We start from the raw sequence: 15717 nt of genomic DNA on the forward strand, positions 1-15717 counted from the left end.
CCAGGTGGAACTTGTGTTTATGAAGTTACACTTTATTTAACCCTCACTCTGACCTTCAGGAACATATAGTAGGTTATGTTAAAGATGCTTAGACTGTATTAGTCCTGTAATTAAATCCCAATCGTTGTTCCTACAGACAATTCAGTGTCTCAATAGTCTCAATCACACGAACATCCTCAGAGCAAACATGTAGCTCCTGAATAACGCACTCACAAACCGTTTGACCATAAAAAGGGTTTATTTATTTCTGTGGCTGAGCAGTGCCCGTCTATCGGTAGCGGTGCAGCTGCAGGGTGTTGCGTCTCTTCCAGGCGGCGCGGCGGGAGCCTCCGATGGTCAGGTGGAACTTGTGGCCCTTACCCAGGCCGCGGCTCTTCTTCCCTGCAGAGGTCAGGCCACGCATCTCGCGGTGCTTGTGCACGGCCTTCGTGATCCATTGGGTGTCGGGGTTGCGTCTGATGGCCTTGTGGAAGATGTCCACCAGAACCACCTCGAAGAACTTGAAGGTGGAATCCTCTCCGACCCAATAAGAGCTGAGGACTCGCAGGCCTCCGCAGTGACGCCCAGCACGCTCCTGGGGAATAAAGAGAGACTCAGGGTTACAGTCAGTCCTCGGGCCAGCGTAGCACACTTTCCACTTTCCGCTCGGGCCACTAAAAATATTGCTTTAAAAAAAAATAATGTATCATGTGGTGTTGGTATTTTGACAAGCAATGTTGTTGAATTGTTTTAGTTTATTAACGAATGCTCTTGGGTCAGTCAGGGTTCATACACTTTCACCAATGACCTTTACCTAATTTTCCATGACCAAAAACATGACTCTCTCAGCGGTACCACTGAAAATGGTTTATTTTAACATCCACAGGAAAATAAGGTCTGAAACATGTTGTGCTTATCTAAATCAAATAGGCTTACTAGCTTCTACACGCTAAAGCAACTGAAATCTCTCACCAGAAAAACACCTCGTTAGTTAAAAGCCACTTTATGTTTCATTACTATACAGTATTTATTATTATAGTATTACTATTTTGGCAATTCGATAAAATATAAATTATATTTGATGCAACTTTAGCTACATTTCCATGACTTTTCCAAAACGTTGGGGAAAATAATGTTTTCCAAAACTTTTCCAGGACCTGGAATTTCCATTTCAATGATTTTTCCAGGTTTTTAATGACCGTAGGTAGCCTGCCAGTGGTTACAATGGTGGGGCCAGTGATCAGGAGAATCACTAAATACAGTAGGGTTAATACACTGCAGTGTAACAAACAATGGATTTAACAGCAGACCCTTCCCCTCATAGTCAAGTGTCACGGTAATTCCTGTCATCTTAGATTTTCCTACAGCGACATGTCAAATGTCTGAAAAACAGCCGTCAAAACAATGTGAGAGTATGACTTGTGAAAGTATCATTCGCTCCATATAAAAGCAGCAGTGACATTAAACTCAGTTTTAGTGTCAGAAACCCATTATTTAAATCAAATCTCACTGTTGGTGTCACTTTTTTGACAGCTCTCAACATTATGATTATTCCAATGATAATGCAACGAGAGGCGAAGTCCCTCCGGGGAGACCCATGGGACCATATTTCGGAAGTATGAATTGAAGTCGATGGGGAGAGAAAGATTATCGATGGATCCCGTTTGAATTGTGCCACGAATTACACATATGATGTTTGTCAATTTAAAAGATAATTCTGCAAGTCAAAAAAATAAGAATGTGTCGTAAAACTGTGAAGTAACACATTGTTTATGTGAGACCGCTCAATGAACTACAACTCCCATCTCGCACCACACACCCAGACGGCCGTCACGTTGGCACATTTCACTTCTTTCTTTCAGAACGAGGCGGAAAGTATTAAAAGAGGTGAAAATCACTCCAAGTCTGGGCATGTTGAGAGCTGTGCATACACACAAGGGGAGTTAGTCGGTTCCTAAGAGCCAGCATGCGGGACCGGGACTCTGGGATTTGTAGTCTTTCTAGTTGCGTATTTTTCATCGTCTTACATTTCAACAGTTTTACGACAAACTGTGACTTTTTTGACATGGAAATGATTTTTTAAGATTGCCAAACATCATATGTGTAATTCGTGGCGCAATTCAAACGGGATCGAAAGATACGTTTTCTCTCTCCATTGACTTCAATACATAATTTTTCCGAAATAAGGTCCCATGGGTCGGAAGTAGATTGGCGGGACTTCGCCTCGCTATAGTGCACTTCCTTTATACAGAACATGGCCACGGTATTTCTGTTTGGAAGTGTGAGAGCATTTCAAATCAGTGGGAATCCAAGATAAATTGAGTATTTTGAGTGCCATGTAGGTCAAATCTATTTTAATAGAAAAATGTCACTAGTCAAAATCTTCAACCCTTAGCAGTTCAGACCAAAACAAAGACTGATCGCATTAAAACATCAGAGGAAACTTGATTCTGGGAAAATGTCTATTCTGTTTCCAATCAGAATGGGCAACATCATGTAAGGAGCAGTACATACAGACTGTAGATCTAAAGTATTATTAAAATCAGTGAACACGACTCATTGTTTCTGCAGAGTAATTAATAAAGTGGACGTACAGGTGGCAAGGCTTTTAAAGTGATGCTACGCTCTGCATTCACTTGGCAATACAAATAGGTAACATGGACTGCAGACTGAGTGAAACTTTTTAATAAAAAATGATGCCACTTTCTGTATTCAGTATTATCTTTGCAATCAGACCGACCGGGTAACATCATGTAAGGGCTGAAGCATTATAAACCAGTGAACACGGCTTCAGTCTTATTAATAAAGTGTTCGTACCTCAGCGGTGGACTGCAGGCTGCGGGCGAACTTGATCTGGTTGACTCCGTGATGAACGGGTTTACCGTATGTTGCTCCCTTAGGAACGGGCTTCTTACGACCACCACGACGCACACGGACGCGATACACCACGTAACCTGAGGGAATGAAACAGACACGATGAGCAAAGAACTCTTAGATAACAACAGGAGAAGCAGATTAATAATAATGCATACAAATTATAATTATTGCAGATTATAAATAAATCATTTAGGGATAAGCGGGTGAGATTAAATAAGTTACACTTCTTCTCACTCCTTTTCAAACACCAGATGTGGCACTGTTTATGTTTCTAATGCTTTTGTTGTAAATGTCATTTTTAGTTTTGATTTCTCTTACTATGCACGGCAACATTTTTTTGTTTTATTTAATTTTACTTGTTCAATGTATTGTTTATGTATCAATCAAAAATAAACAACAGTGTGTAGAACAGGGGGGGTCCAAATGTATTTCATCGTGGGTCACATCAGCATTAAGGTTGCACTCAAAGGGCCGGTTGTGACTTTAAGACTATATAAATATATACATTATTGCCTGTGCGTTGGATTATTATCGGATAGGGTAATAACTTTATAATTAACTACGTCAGAGCAGAAGTCTAGGGCAAATAAGTGCATGTCTCTTCAGTGCACATGTCACAAAATGAGATGCATTGTGGGACATTGTAATTTGTTATTACTTTTCAAATTGTTTTATTTTAATTTCTTTCATTGGTCCTGATTGGAGCTCAGAAACAGCCTCTTTATCATCAAGTAATACAGTTGGCATTGGAAGTTTCATCACCGCCCACCTTCTGGCCTTCAAGGGAATTCCCAGAAGCTCTCATTAGCAGCTAATATTCAAACTCTGTTATTGACATAAAAAAGGAAGGATGGATTATCTAATCATTTCAAAGTGACACATTGGATTAACCTTCAGCAGCGCTTTTATCGTTTTAATGCCATCGAACACAACTTTTAATCAGAACAGCAAAAGGTAAGAAATATTTTCTGATTTGCTCTTGCTAATCGATATCTTGTTTATGCAGATACGATAAGTAATACGGGTATTTTAAAGTAAATTCTGTGCAAGGTGTGTTAGCATTTTTTCGCTCAGGGCTAATTCAGAGCCTTTGTTATTACCCTTATGTCTCGTTTTGCAAAAAATGGTTCATATCGTCAGAAGAGTTTCTTCCCGTTAAGTGGGTCTGACACATTCATAGTTTATTAAATGTTAAGAAGCCCTCAGACACCGTTTCTTGCAAGATGTTGCGATTTGCCCGTGGGGTTTAACTGGCTAAGCACTTTTGGCTGCTTGGTGCATGAAAGGCGCTTTACAAATAAAGTATATTACACATTTTCTTGTTGCAATAAAATAAATACATGATAGAGGATTGATATTGGACCGCATGCATCCTCAGTTATATCCATGACAACATGAGGAGTCAAGCCAAGCAACACTCGAAGAGTTTTTTACAGACACTACAGAGTTTTAAAGTTGTGTACCATGAGAGCATGCATGCTGCTACTTTGACCAGCTGATGCCTTGCTCATGTACAAAGGAGGGCTTTTAAAATACATTTTAAACTTGTGAATCAAAATGATCATTTCCAAAAGCTTCACTGGAGCCATTTTCCTTAAAACAGCTGTGAGTATGGCAGACATGCTGCAGATCGATGCATTTAACCAAACCATGAAACTGTAGTATGCATTAGTTTTTAGTTTGAATGCGTTTCAGCCCCAGCTTCCCTCATAAACTGTCACCTCCTGGTTTTTAGGCTCTTGACAGATATCATGTTCTTTTAAAATATTAACCTCTGATTATTTGTCAGCCTGAAAAGGTGAACATACTGGATTTTGGCGATAAAGCTCCGGGTTAATTTGGGTTTAAAAACACTCGCCCTGCTTTGCTTTATAGCCGAGTCTGTTTCTTTGTGTTTCAGTGTTGGAGCCTGTGACCTCAGGTTTTCATTGACAAAACTACACTGTAGCTATGCACTTGAATCCTATGAATCTCAAATACTGGATTCTGCAGATTAAGCTCCGGGTTGATATCACACTCACCCTGCTTGGCCTTGTACCCGAGTCTGCGGGCCTTGTCAGGTCTGGTGGGTCTGGGCGCGCGGTGCAGGTTGGACAACTGGCGGTACTGCCAGCAGCGAACACGCAGCAGGAAGCGCATCACATCGGACTGCTTCTTGCGCCATAACTCCTGCATATACCTATATGCTCCCATGTTGACTTAACTGCAGAAGAGAAACAAGTGAGTTAGACTTCTTTGCATGTCATTACACATTCGCCTTGATGTGTGAAGATGTACATGATAGAGGATTGATATCAGACGGCATGCATGTTCAACTACATATATGATAAGAAGATTGTTGATTTAACTGCAGAAGAGAAACAAGTGTCAGACTTCTTTGTTATTACTTTTTAAATGTGTTTTATTTGAACCCATCTCATTGGTCCTGATTAGAGCTCAGAAACAGCCTCTTTATCATCAAGTAATACAGTTAGCATTGGAAGTTTCATCACCGCCCACCTCTTTGAATTTCTTGTCAGCTTTACTTCAAGGGAATTTCTTCAGGGTCACTGCTGATGTTTTATTTTGCATTTATTTCAATATTGTGTTTGTGTTATCTTATTATTCTCTAAAGCACTTTGGGCTGCTTAGTGCACGAAAGCTGCTATACAAATACATTTTATAATTAATTTAGACATTTTCTTGATGCAAAATAAACACATTATAGGAGATTAATATTGGACAGCATGCATCTTCAGTTATATCCATGATAACATCAGTTGAAGCTAAGCAACACTGCAACGTTTTAGAGTTGAGAATGCATGCTACTACTTTGACTAGCTGATGCCTTGCTCATGTACAAATGACGGCTTTTCAATTATTATTTTTAATTTGTTAATCAAGTCATAACAGCACATGGTTCAAGGCCAGGTGGGACGAAATGAAGTACATTTAGAAATGCACAATTGATGCTACTTCACTACATTTAACTCCACTTATGTAACAACTACTTTTGACAAAATGCACCTCTAAAAAACAAACATTTTCAGTCACAAGAGTCAAACAATTTAAATATTTAACAAAAAGTCCATCACAAATTTGTCTACAACAGTAAATGCTACTTGATGCACTAATATTATCTAGTAATGTACCATGTATAATCATTATATACACAATAACCTATTTTTCTGCACTTAACGTTAGGATACATTAGCTTATTTTTACCCTTAAACATTACTGAATGTTTTGAATGCAGGACTTTTAGTTGTGCTAAAAGTATTTTGACATTTTTCCACCACCAATAATGTGTGCATGAGTGGTAACAACTCGGTGTCCACATTGCCATAATAACACATTTTCATAGTCACTTTAAACCTGCTTTTCAAACACATAACAAATGGTACGGCGACCCAGGTGTCACAACAATTTAAAAACACTGTGAAAATGTGTAAAATCAGAAAGGAAAAGGAGTCCATGCTTGTTAGAAAGCTAGCATGCTAATGTTAGCCACGTAGCTCACTGCTGCTTCACCGGATTGTATGAATTAAGGTTAACTCACAAATACTACATTACAAAAGCAGTTGGGTGTAAAAACCGGTTATAACGCGAAGACATAGTTGTATTACACACATATACGGACAGCATGCTATCACATTAGCTTAGCTACGCTGGCCGGGAGTGTAAACCGCTATCAGACTGCAACACAGCACAGCAAAAACAGAGCTAAATCTGCGCTTTTAACAATGTTTTTCTACAAATAATCATGGCTTAAGGATGGTTAGTATGTTGTTAGATATTACCCTAAGCAAAACAGTCAGATGAAGTTAGATTCTTAATGATTTTAATGGATTACGTTTTGTAGAAATTCAGAAAAACTCGCTTACATGATGGCGTACCAGCCGGAAAGAGAGAGGGGCGGTTACCCAGCATGCTTTATGATAAAAGCGGTGACGCACTTCCTCTGTAGTGCTCATGGGAAATGTAGTCTTCTTTAGCTTTTCAGTCTCAACGATAGATAGATAGATAGATAGATAGATAGATAGATAGATAGATAGATAGATAGATAGATAGATAGATAGATAGATAGATAGATAGATAGATAGATAGATAGATAGATGGATGGATTTTTTTTATTTTTTATTATCAAACATTTTTATTCCATTTACACAAACACAATATTATATTGCACATAAGCCCACAAACAAAATGGTTAATGGAACAATTCCAAAATGTCTTAAAACAGACATAGGCCATATATAAATTATACAAACGAAAATACAGAAAGCATTTTTTAACAGATACAAAAATATTGATATATAAATAAATAAAAACACAAGACAGATTTGAACCCACATACGGACAGCGATCACTAGTTTTGGTGGATTGGCTTCAACCACTGAGTTATAGTGAGTCATGGCACAGCTATACTCCAAAGCCAGACTGAGGAAAACACATTAATTACTAATTATTTTTTGTTTTAAAAGCCATGCAAATGTTTTAAAACGGCCGATCACACAATTGCCACTTTTAAAAGTTCCTACATGGCATTGTCTTGTCAAATTGTAGACTTGACCAAATAAGCTTCTAAAAATATAGCTGTCGACCAAAGCACACGTTTCTATTAGCAATAAGTTGCTTACTCAGATCCCATTGTTAGTGGTTTTAATTTGGTAGGCTATGGGAATGTGTAACCATCATTGTCTGATTGAAGGAAACGGTGTGTCTTAATTCTATAAAAAGGAAAGAAAACACTTCATTTGCTCATGAAGCCATCTGAGGTGGGTTTTATTAAGTTTTTGATATCATTTACTGTAAACTGAATCCTTATTTCCAAGAAACCACGTGATCAATGTATACTGTCTAAAGCTCAAGGCTATCGGGTCTATTGAAGGAGAGAGCACTGAGGCTGTAAAACATTATTACTCTTCAGTGTACCGTCATCAGTATTCTTTAACATGTACTGTAATGATTTAACGGACAAGAAGCCTGATAACAGTATAATAAGAAACAGATTGGAAACACCCTGATAAGTTGTATGCAACGATCTGGCTACTCTATCAGTGCTGCATGGTTTCCAAGTACGGGTTAAAAATGATTTGCAATAAAAAAATTCAAAAGAGTCTGGTCATGATATGTAGAGGCAAAGGGGATAAGGATCTCAACTTTCCAGATGTGTATCCATCATGGTAAGTGCTATTCGTTTGTAATAAAAGCAAAATCTGGTAATCTTAATTACGTATCAAATGTGTGATGACGCATCAAATGCAGTAACTGCTGTATATTATATGCTCCTACTAACATAATGGCAAATTACTGATTGTATTAATTAACTATTAATTTGTCAAAACAAGCTCATGAAAATATATATTTGTAGGCTCCAGCACAGATCTTTGGGTTATTAATAACTGTAAACAGAATCTTAATTTCCATGAAACCACATGATCAATATGCCGTCTAAAGCTCTATTGAAGAGAAAAACTTCAATAATCAATATCATCAATATCAGCTACTTTCATTAGCCCTCTTCAACGTTTACACAAATGATTAATCTAACCAACTATGTGCAACTCTGACTACTTTTAAATCCAGGCTGAAGACTTTTCTTTTTGTCGCTGCTTTTAATTGAACTATTCATATCTTAAACTGCACTGTAACTTTTATCCATGTATTTTTTTCCTTTTAATGTTTATTTTATTATCTTTTCTTTTTAATGACTGATTTTAAATGCCATTTTCTGAATGTCTTTCGCTTTTTGTAAAGCACTTTGAATTGCCTTGTGTTGAAAGGTGCTATATAAATAAACTTACCTTGCCTTGCCTTCAAATCAAATCAAATCAAATCAACTTTTATTTATATAGCACATTTATAAACGATTTTTGGTCGAGCCAAAGTGCTGTGCAAATAAAAAATACCCTACAGTAAAGGCACTTTACAGCAAATACAACAGCACAACTCAGAATATCAGTACGAGAAAAACGACACCCTCTATCCTTAGACCCTCACATCGTACAAGGAAAAACTTCCGGAGAAACCCCCACAGTTTAAAGGGGGAAAATGCCTTGCCTTGCCTTGCCTTGCCTTGCCTTGCCTTGCCTTGCCTTGCCTTGCCTTGCCTTGCCTTGCCTTGCCTTGCCTTGCCTTGCCTTGCCTTGCCTTGCCTTGCCTTGCCTTGCCTTGCCTTGCCTTGCCTTGCCTTGCCTTGCCTTGCCTTGCCTTGCCTTGCCTTGTCTTGCCTTGCCTTGCCTTGCCTTGCCTTGATAAACATTAAAATGATAGAAAGCAGAGTTATCATAAACCGTGTTTTGTATGCAGACGATCCAGATACTCATTCAGTGCTGGTTTCCAAGTATAGGGTCAAATATGATTTGCAAAATTATGCTAAAAAGAGTTTCATCATGATGACAAGACGATAAGGACTTTAACTTTCCAGATTTGCATTTATCCGTCAGAATTGCTGGAACGGAAAGTCAAATTGAAAATGTAACTTTGAATTGGTGCTGAATTTTATCTAAAAAAGGTTAAAAAACATTGTGTGATTGTTTTAATTCTGAAAAAAAAGAAAGAAGCCATCTAAAGGGTTTTTAAAAAATGAAAAAGGTAATCTAATTGACTGTAATCTTTGTTTACAGAAGCCACGTGATCCATCAACTTTCCAAAACATAGAAAGTATCTTTACCCAGCAGCATAAAAGGATCAGTCTGCACTGCAGAGCAGCATTGGAGGAGAAACCATTACAGCTGTAAAACATTATCACGTTTGATCATAGTGTGAACTAGATAATCCTTTACTGGGAAATACAAGAGAGAGAGTCACTATGCACTTGAATTGCCAGAGAAGTGCAGAGCTTTCTTCTCAGGACAAAAACTTAATCTATAAAAAACGATTGCATATACAATAAAAACTCCAGGATAAAAGAAGATCTGCAAAGGTAGGTGACATGTTTGTTTGTCAGTGATTCTATTTGTATGCGACATACAGTAAGTGTTGGAGTGGATGGTATTACTGAGTTTCATTTGATAGCTTTCAGTGAGAAGCTGTATGAATAATGTGGAGGGAGAGCCATGGTGGATCTACAATGGAGAGCACTCATGACGAGGTAAATGATTAGATAACAAGAACACCAATACATTTTAAATCCAACAGATGTTTCTCATATCATGGATCAGTTTCCTTTGTTCAAGAAAGATAAACTTCTGTCAATCCCTGCAGAGAAATGCAGGTGGCATCATAGCTCTGTGCTGCTCTGTGCTGTGCAGCTATTTCCTGGGCTATAGGAAAGAAAAGAACACTCAAGCAGCAGGGAAGGGACCACCAGTAAGTATGGCTGTCAGTGTCTGATCCAATGTAAAGATACTGAGATGTACTTTTCTAATCATATGACACATGTTCCTCCACCTCTACAAACAACAGTTGTAATTACTAACCAGCAGTCTGTGAATACTGTCATTCCACCGCCTGATATCCCTCCTGCTGCGCCCGGCACTGTGAATGGTAGCACAGGTAAATCTAAAACAAATCCATAAAAAGCAAGCGTGAATAATGTCCTCAAAATGTATACTCCTTACACTGAGGGACACTGTTGATGTAATACATGTAGACAAATTAAGTCCATGTCGTTAGCTTTCTCTTTTACCACACTATTTTACTTAGCAGTCAAACAGCACTTTAAAAATGCAGACGAACTTTGACACAACGTGCATTTTCAGTTTCAGTGAAAGCTTTACATGTTCCCACAGAGCCCAGCCCTCCTGTGCAGATTACAGTCGACCACAGCAGGGAGTCACCGTCTCTGCCTCGGGACACAACAAGCAAGCCTGCTAAAACCTATGCCCAGACAGGTAAGTCAAATGAAATCATTATTGCTAATGGCTTTATTGCATTGCTGCAGACTACGTCAAAGGATTGTATAAATAAATCAGTAATGTCATGGGAACTCAAAGATAAATATTGGAATTGGACAGATGGCTTTATTTGCACATGCTTCTGGGTTGATACTCTTCAGATGAAGAAGTCCAGATTCCATCACTGCAGTATTTATCCTTTAATACAAGAAAGTTACCCATGAAGAAGAAAGACATCTGTTTGGCCGTTTCTATAGACCCTGCCTCACAACAGGCTAATACATTTGACTTTTTTTATGTTATATTAATTTGAGCAAGTTCTTATTAAAAAAATACAAATATATAAACTACTGAATTATGATTTATTGTCATTGATTAGCTGAAACTTAAGTAAAACAGTAATAAAAGCGAGCTTCACCTTTTCCAGCTGCAACATGTAAATTGTGACCAGATTAATAGATGACTAATTACAATATATATTATTCTAAATTGTTAAAAACGTTTAGTTTTGGTACACACATCTCTACTTTAATTTCTACACTTTGGTATCAATATTTAATGAGTACGTTTTTCAACACGGTTAAGTATAATGAAATGCATAATTGTTAAGTTTAGAACAACTGAACCTTTTATGGGTCTAGCATAAGTATTTATACAGTTTATACGGTGTAACCCTCCCCAGGATATGCTGCTGTTAAGTAATATGATTGATCATGACAGCACCCTTTCTCAGTGTCATTCAATTATAACCTATGAATAATGCCAATGTCCAACTCAGAGCCAGGAGGACTTTCCTTAACCTGCTGTATTCTGATCCAAAGAAATGTCTCTATCCACCTCTTCAAGGTCCTTTAAACAATTCATTAGCAGGCTGCGACTAGACAAGCAGTTTACTGACTCACTGAATGACCAACGTAGTCATAGTTTTATATTTTGATTCATGCTTAGAGTTGGTTGATAACGGATAATGTTTTTAGTGATTCTCTTTCATTTTCTACAGAGCCACACCTAGAGAGTTTATTGGAAGAACTGGGGTTGGATCGCCTCTACAAAGAGAAGCTGTCCCTAAGCACACTTCAAAGTATTGAAAAGAAGACCATTACTGATGAACCTGCCAAATGTAAATCAGATCTTCCATGGTATTTTCTGAAGAAATTAACGATGGTTAATGTGACAGCTAGGAAAGGGATGTGTACACCTTCATATGAATCAGACTTCGGAAAGATCAGAACTCTTATGGCATGTCGAACGCAATGGCATGTTTCATCAAGGCAATATCAAGGCCAGAGATGGAGAGGTGGTATTTCCTGTAATGGATGCGAATGAATCTCGATAACGTGTCTCGAGAAAGACTCTTTGACCTCAGGCAGCGGTACAAAGAAAGATCCCAAAACCCTGAGAACAAAGAGGAAATAAAGGACATTGACCAACAACTTTCCAACAGCTCATTAGGGACTGAACACTTCTTCCGTGAGATGGGGCAGATCTATGAAGCTTCCCTTTCCCTTCCTGAAACAGACCCAGCACGTCAACAACTACAGCATCTCCCCAAGCTATGTGCAGAATTAATGCTTGCTGGATTTCCACTTGAGCTTGTAGATGGAGAAGCATCCAACATACCTCTCGGATGGGTGAGTGACGCTCTCTCTCAGCTCAATGACTTGGTGTCTCCTAGGAACAAGGTCCTGGTAGTCACAGTTCTTGGAGTTCAGAGCACAGGAAAGTCCACTCTCCTCAACACCATGTTTGGAGTGCAGTTTGCAGTCAGCAGTGGTCGATGCACTCGAGGTGCCTTTATGTTGCTGATTCAAATCAATGGAGATGTCAGAAAAGACCTCAACTGTGACTTCATGGTGATCATCGACACTGAGGGCTTAAAGTCACCCGAACTCGCACAACTGGACGATAGCCATGAGCACGACAATGAGCTTGCATTACTTGTTGTGGGGCTGAGTGATATCACCATCATCAATGTTGCAATGGAGAATTCAACAGAAATGAAGGACATCCTGCAGATAGTTGTACACGCTTTCCTCAGGATGAGAGAGGTTAGAAAAAAGAAGCCCAAATGTCAGTTTGTTCACCAGAATGTGTCGGATGTTTCAGCCCATGACAAGAACCTGCGAGACAGGGAACTGCTCCTGCAGCAGTTGAACGAGATGACCCAGGCAGCAGCCAAAATGGAAAAGAAAAATGAGTACTGGAACTTCACTGATATGATGGAGTACAGTCCAGACACTGGACACTGGTACATTGATGGACTCTGGCATGGAAAACCACCGATGGCACCAGTCAATGCAGGCTACAGCGAGGCTGTCTATGAGCTCAAGAAGAACATAATCCACATGTTGGGAAGTTGTGGATCGTCAGCCAATAATATCTTAGAGATTACAGAGTGGATGAGGAGCCTCTGGACTGCAGTAAAACTTGAAGACTTCAAATTTAGTTGTAGAAACAGTCTCGTGGCTGATGCATACATGAAGCTGTGCAGAGAATTCAACAAATGGGAATCGGACTTAAAAAAATAAATGTACACATGGGTTACCCAAGCTGAAACAAGAATCTCTAACTTCGGTACACCTGCTGATAAATCTAACACATCTGGCATGAGAGAACTTCTCATGCTATTGAAAAAGGAAGCTTTGACAGAGCTGTCTAAAGGGGAAACAAAGCTTCTGGAAAATCTGGAACAGTATTTCAAGCAAACAGAGCGTCGTGTCGATCTTATTGAAGGATACAGACAGGAGTTTAAAAACAGTGCAAAGAGCCTTCGACGAGAAATGGAAAGCTCTGTGTTTAATAAGCTCACAGCTGCAGCCGATATCAGACGGGAGATGGAAAACGTGATAAAATCAAGGAGAACCACACGAAGGAATTAGAGGGCCGAGTTTGTGCATTGATTGACAAATGCAGAGAGGAAAATGCCAGGATGACTGAGAAAGAGCTGGACAAAGAATTTGACAAGATGTGGACTAAAGCAGTGAATAAACTATCCTTTAAACAAATGGCTGTGGAGGACATTTTCACCAGTGTCTCACCGCCTGAGAACAAATCTATCAAACAAACGCAAAGGATTTGTTGAGTCAAAAAACCCTGAAAGAGTGTGAACTGGTACCTTTTAAATATACATGTGAGGGATTTCTCAAGGGAGTTAGAAACCAATTCAGTTCTCAAAGTCACTCAAAGGCTGTACAACAAACAGCTGACAGCATCATTACAGCTTGCTCACAGATGATGACTGACACAATGCAAAGAAAGAGTAAATACCATGATTCCTACATCGATGAGATTTTAAACATGATTGATGAGAAGCTGCAAAACAATCACAGTGTTGGAACAGACATCACGTTCGAAGTCTCTCTGAAACAGCATATCTGTGCAGACGCAGCCAGAAGGTTTCAGAAAATGCATCCAAAAGAATGATCCCTACAGATATCTGAATGAAAATAAAGAAAAGTTTCTTGCTTATTTTAAAGACGTGTTCGATAATGTAAACCGGTGCCAGGAGAAGGCAGAATAATTCACAGACTGCTGCTTGAAGCCTGAAGTCGAAGGCTTTGTCAAACGTTCCCTGGGTCCTGATATCATTGGGTAAATGAAGACAAGTGAGCAGTTCAGCACAAGAAGGAATTTCCAGTATTCACTTTTAATGGATCTGCTCTCGGGGGATACATTTGAAAAGTATCAGAGCTTTATTTGCTCCTATGAGGACTATGTAAAGGAATGGATACTCAACAAAATAGTGGAACACTTCTCAAATGGGTCTACGATGCTTGAGGAACCACATCTCCAGTCATGTGTCAACAGCATAAATCTATCCAGAAAGCTAAAACAGAAAAGAATGGCAACTTAAAGTCATTTGTTGAAGATGTCTGTCAGGAACTTGGAGACAAACTGGTCATGTCCCAGGGTGCTCTCGATGCATTCATGATCCTGAACAAGGCCAACCAGGAACAGTCTGCTCACAGGCTCACTGAGTGTGTGAAGGAGATGGCACAACGTCTTACGGCCCATCTTACGGCATGCGTTGAGGCTTGCCGGTGGGCGTGTCTGAAACTCGACCAACAACCAATCACATGAATCTCCCGCCCCTGACACACAAGCAGCGGTTTGATTGGCTAGAGCTTGTACTGACATATTATTCGATTGGCTGACGCTTCTGCCGAGGCTTCAAAAGTTGAACATTGATCAACTTTTGCAGCGAGCAACGCCAGCAAAGCTCTGCGTCGCTTCCCACAATGCAGTCCTCCTCATTATAATCATCATCCTCTCATGGATATTTAGATGACACTTTTATGAGTGTTTTTATTTCTACTGATAACTGCAACTGATGCATAATTCATTTTACGTTTGGTTTTGTCATAAAATGCCAGTTTTCATATTTTTTGATATGCGACTGTTTAAAAATCTATTTGGTTTAGTTTCTTTAAAGTATCTGATGCAACAGATATCACATATCATTCAATGTAGAATACACATGACACAAATGTTTTTAATTTTTGAGTTTTGTATATTTAAGTATGTGGTTCCAAATATTTACATTTTTATCAACACATTTAATACTATTTATTTTATTTTTGAGCTGCATCAAATGATACAATTAAGATGTTTACAAAAGGATGTTGTTCTGCATGATATGTGAATGTTTTCTAGGAAGTTAGAATCTATTCTGATTTTGTTTCAGTAAATATAAACATCCGGAAGGTGCTGTGGCGCAGTGGCGCAGTGGTCTGGTGCATTGGTGTTGGGATCAGCGGGTCACAGGTTCAAACCCCACTGCAGTCAGCATGTCGTTCACCCCAAAGTGCTCCTGTGGGGATTGTCCACAGTATTGATTATGTTAGTCGCTTTGGATAAAAGAAATGACATGAATTGAATTGGTATAAAAGTATTTACATCTGTTTGAAAATATAATGTAATCTAAATGTCAAAATGTAGATTATAAATTAAGTGTTACATGAATATCTTTTTTTATATCAAGTTTCTGGCTCAACAGTTTTATGTTCATGTCCTATTATTTACTCAGAATGTATTTGATTTG

General features: G+C 38.8%; 2 protein-coding genes across 3 annotated transcripts; one reads left to right on the forward strand and one right to left on the reverse strand.

The window, feature by feature from the left end:
- Positions 1–219: 219 nt before the first annotated feature.
- Positions 220–6842, reverse strand: rpl15 (ribosomal protein L15). Of its 2 annotated transcripts, none has more exons than XM_079654186.1 (4): positions 6720–6842; positions 4878–5059; positions 2797–2933; positions 220–574 (listed from the first exon to the last, which is right to left on the reverse strand). In XM_079654186.1, the coding sequence occupies exons 2-4, from the start codon at positions 5047–5049 to the stop codon at positions 269–271; spliced, it is 615 nt and encodes a 204-aa protein (XP_079510312.1). In that variant the 5' UTR covers positions 5050–5059; positions 6720–6842; the 3' UTR covers positions 220–268. The 2 variants fall into 2 exon arrangements, with proteins under 2 accessions (XP_079510312.1, XP_079510313.1); XM_079654187.1 differs by lacking the exon at positions 6720–6842 and adding an exon at positions 6689–6712.
- A 5053-nt stretch (positions 6843–11895) lies between these two features.
- LOC307022056 (interferon-induced very large GTPase 1-like) lies at positions 11896–13758 on the forward strand (the record flags this gene model as incomplete). The annotated part of the gene is given in 3 exon segments (XM_079654630.1): positions 11896–13201; positions 13205–13511; positions 13514–13758. Coding segments are annotated over 3 exon segments (1761 nt in total). The 5' UTR covers positions 11896–11992.
- Positions 13759–15717: the final 1959 nt, after the last annotated feature.

This window comes from Notothenia rossii (genome assembly GCF_949606895.1).
Source record: "Notothenia rossii genome assembly, chromosome: 10".
Taxonomy (NCBI): domain Eukaryota; kingdom Metazoa; phylum Chordata; class Actinopteri; order Perciformes; family Nototheniidae; genus Notothenia; species Notothenia rossii.

Excerpts from the sequence above, each read along its gene's own strand:
- rpl15 (XM_079654186.1), bottom strand. The coding sequence starts at position 5,049 with ATGGGAGCATATAGGTATATGCAGGAGTTATGGCGCAAGAAGCAGTCC. Across the intron at positions 2,934-4,877 it reads CGGGTACAAGGCCAAGCAGG|GTTACGTGGTGTATCGCGTC; the intron begins GTGAGTGTGATA and ends TCATTCCCTCAG. Across the intron at positions 575-2,796 it reads GCCTGCAGTCCACCGCTGAG|GAGCGTGCTGGGCGTCACTG; the intron begins GTACGAACACTT and ends TTTATTCCCCAG.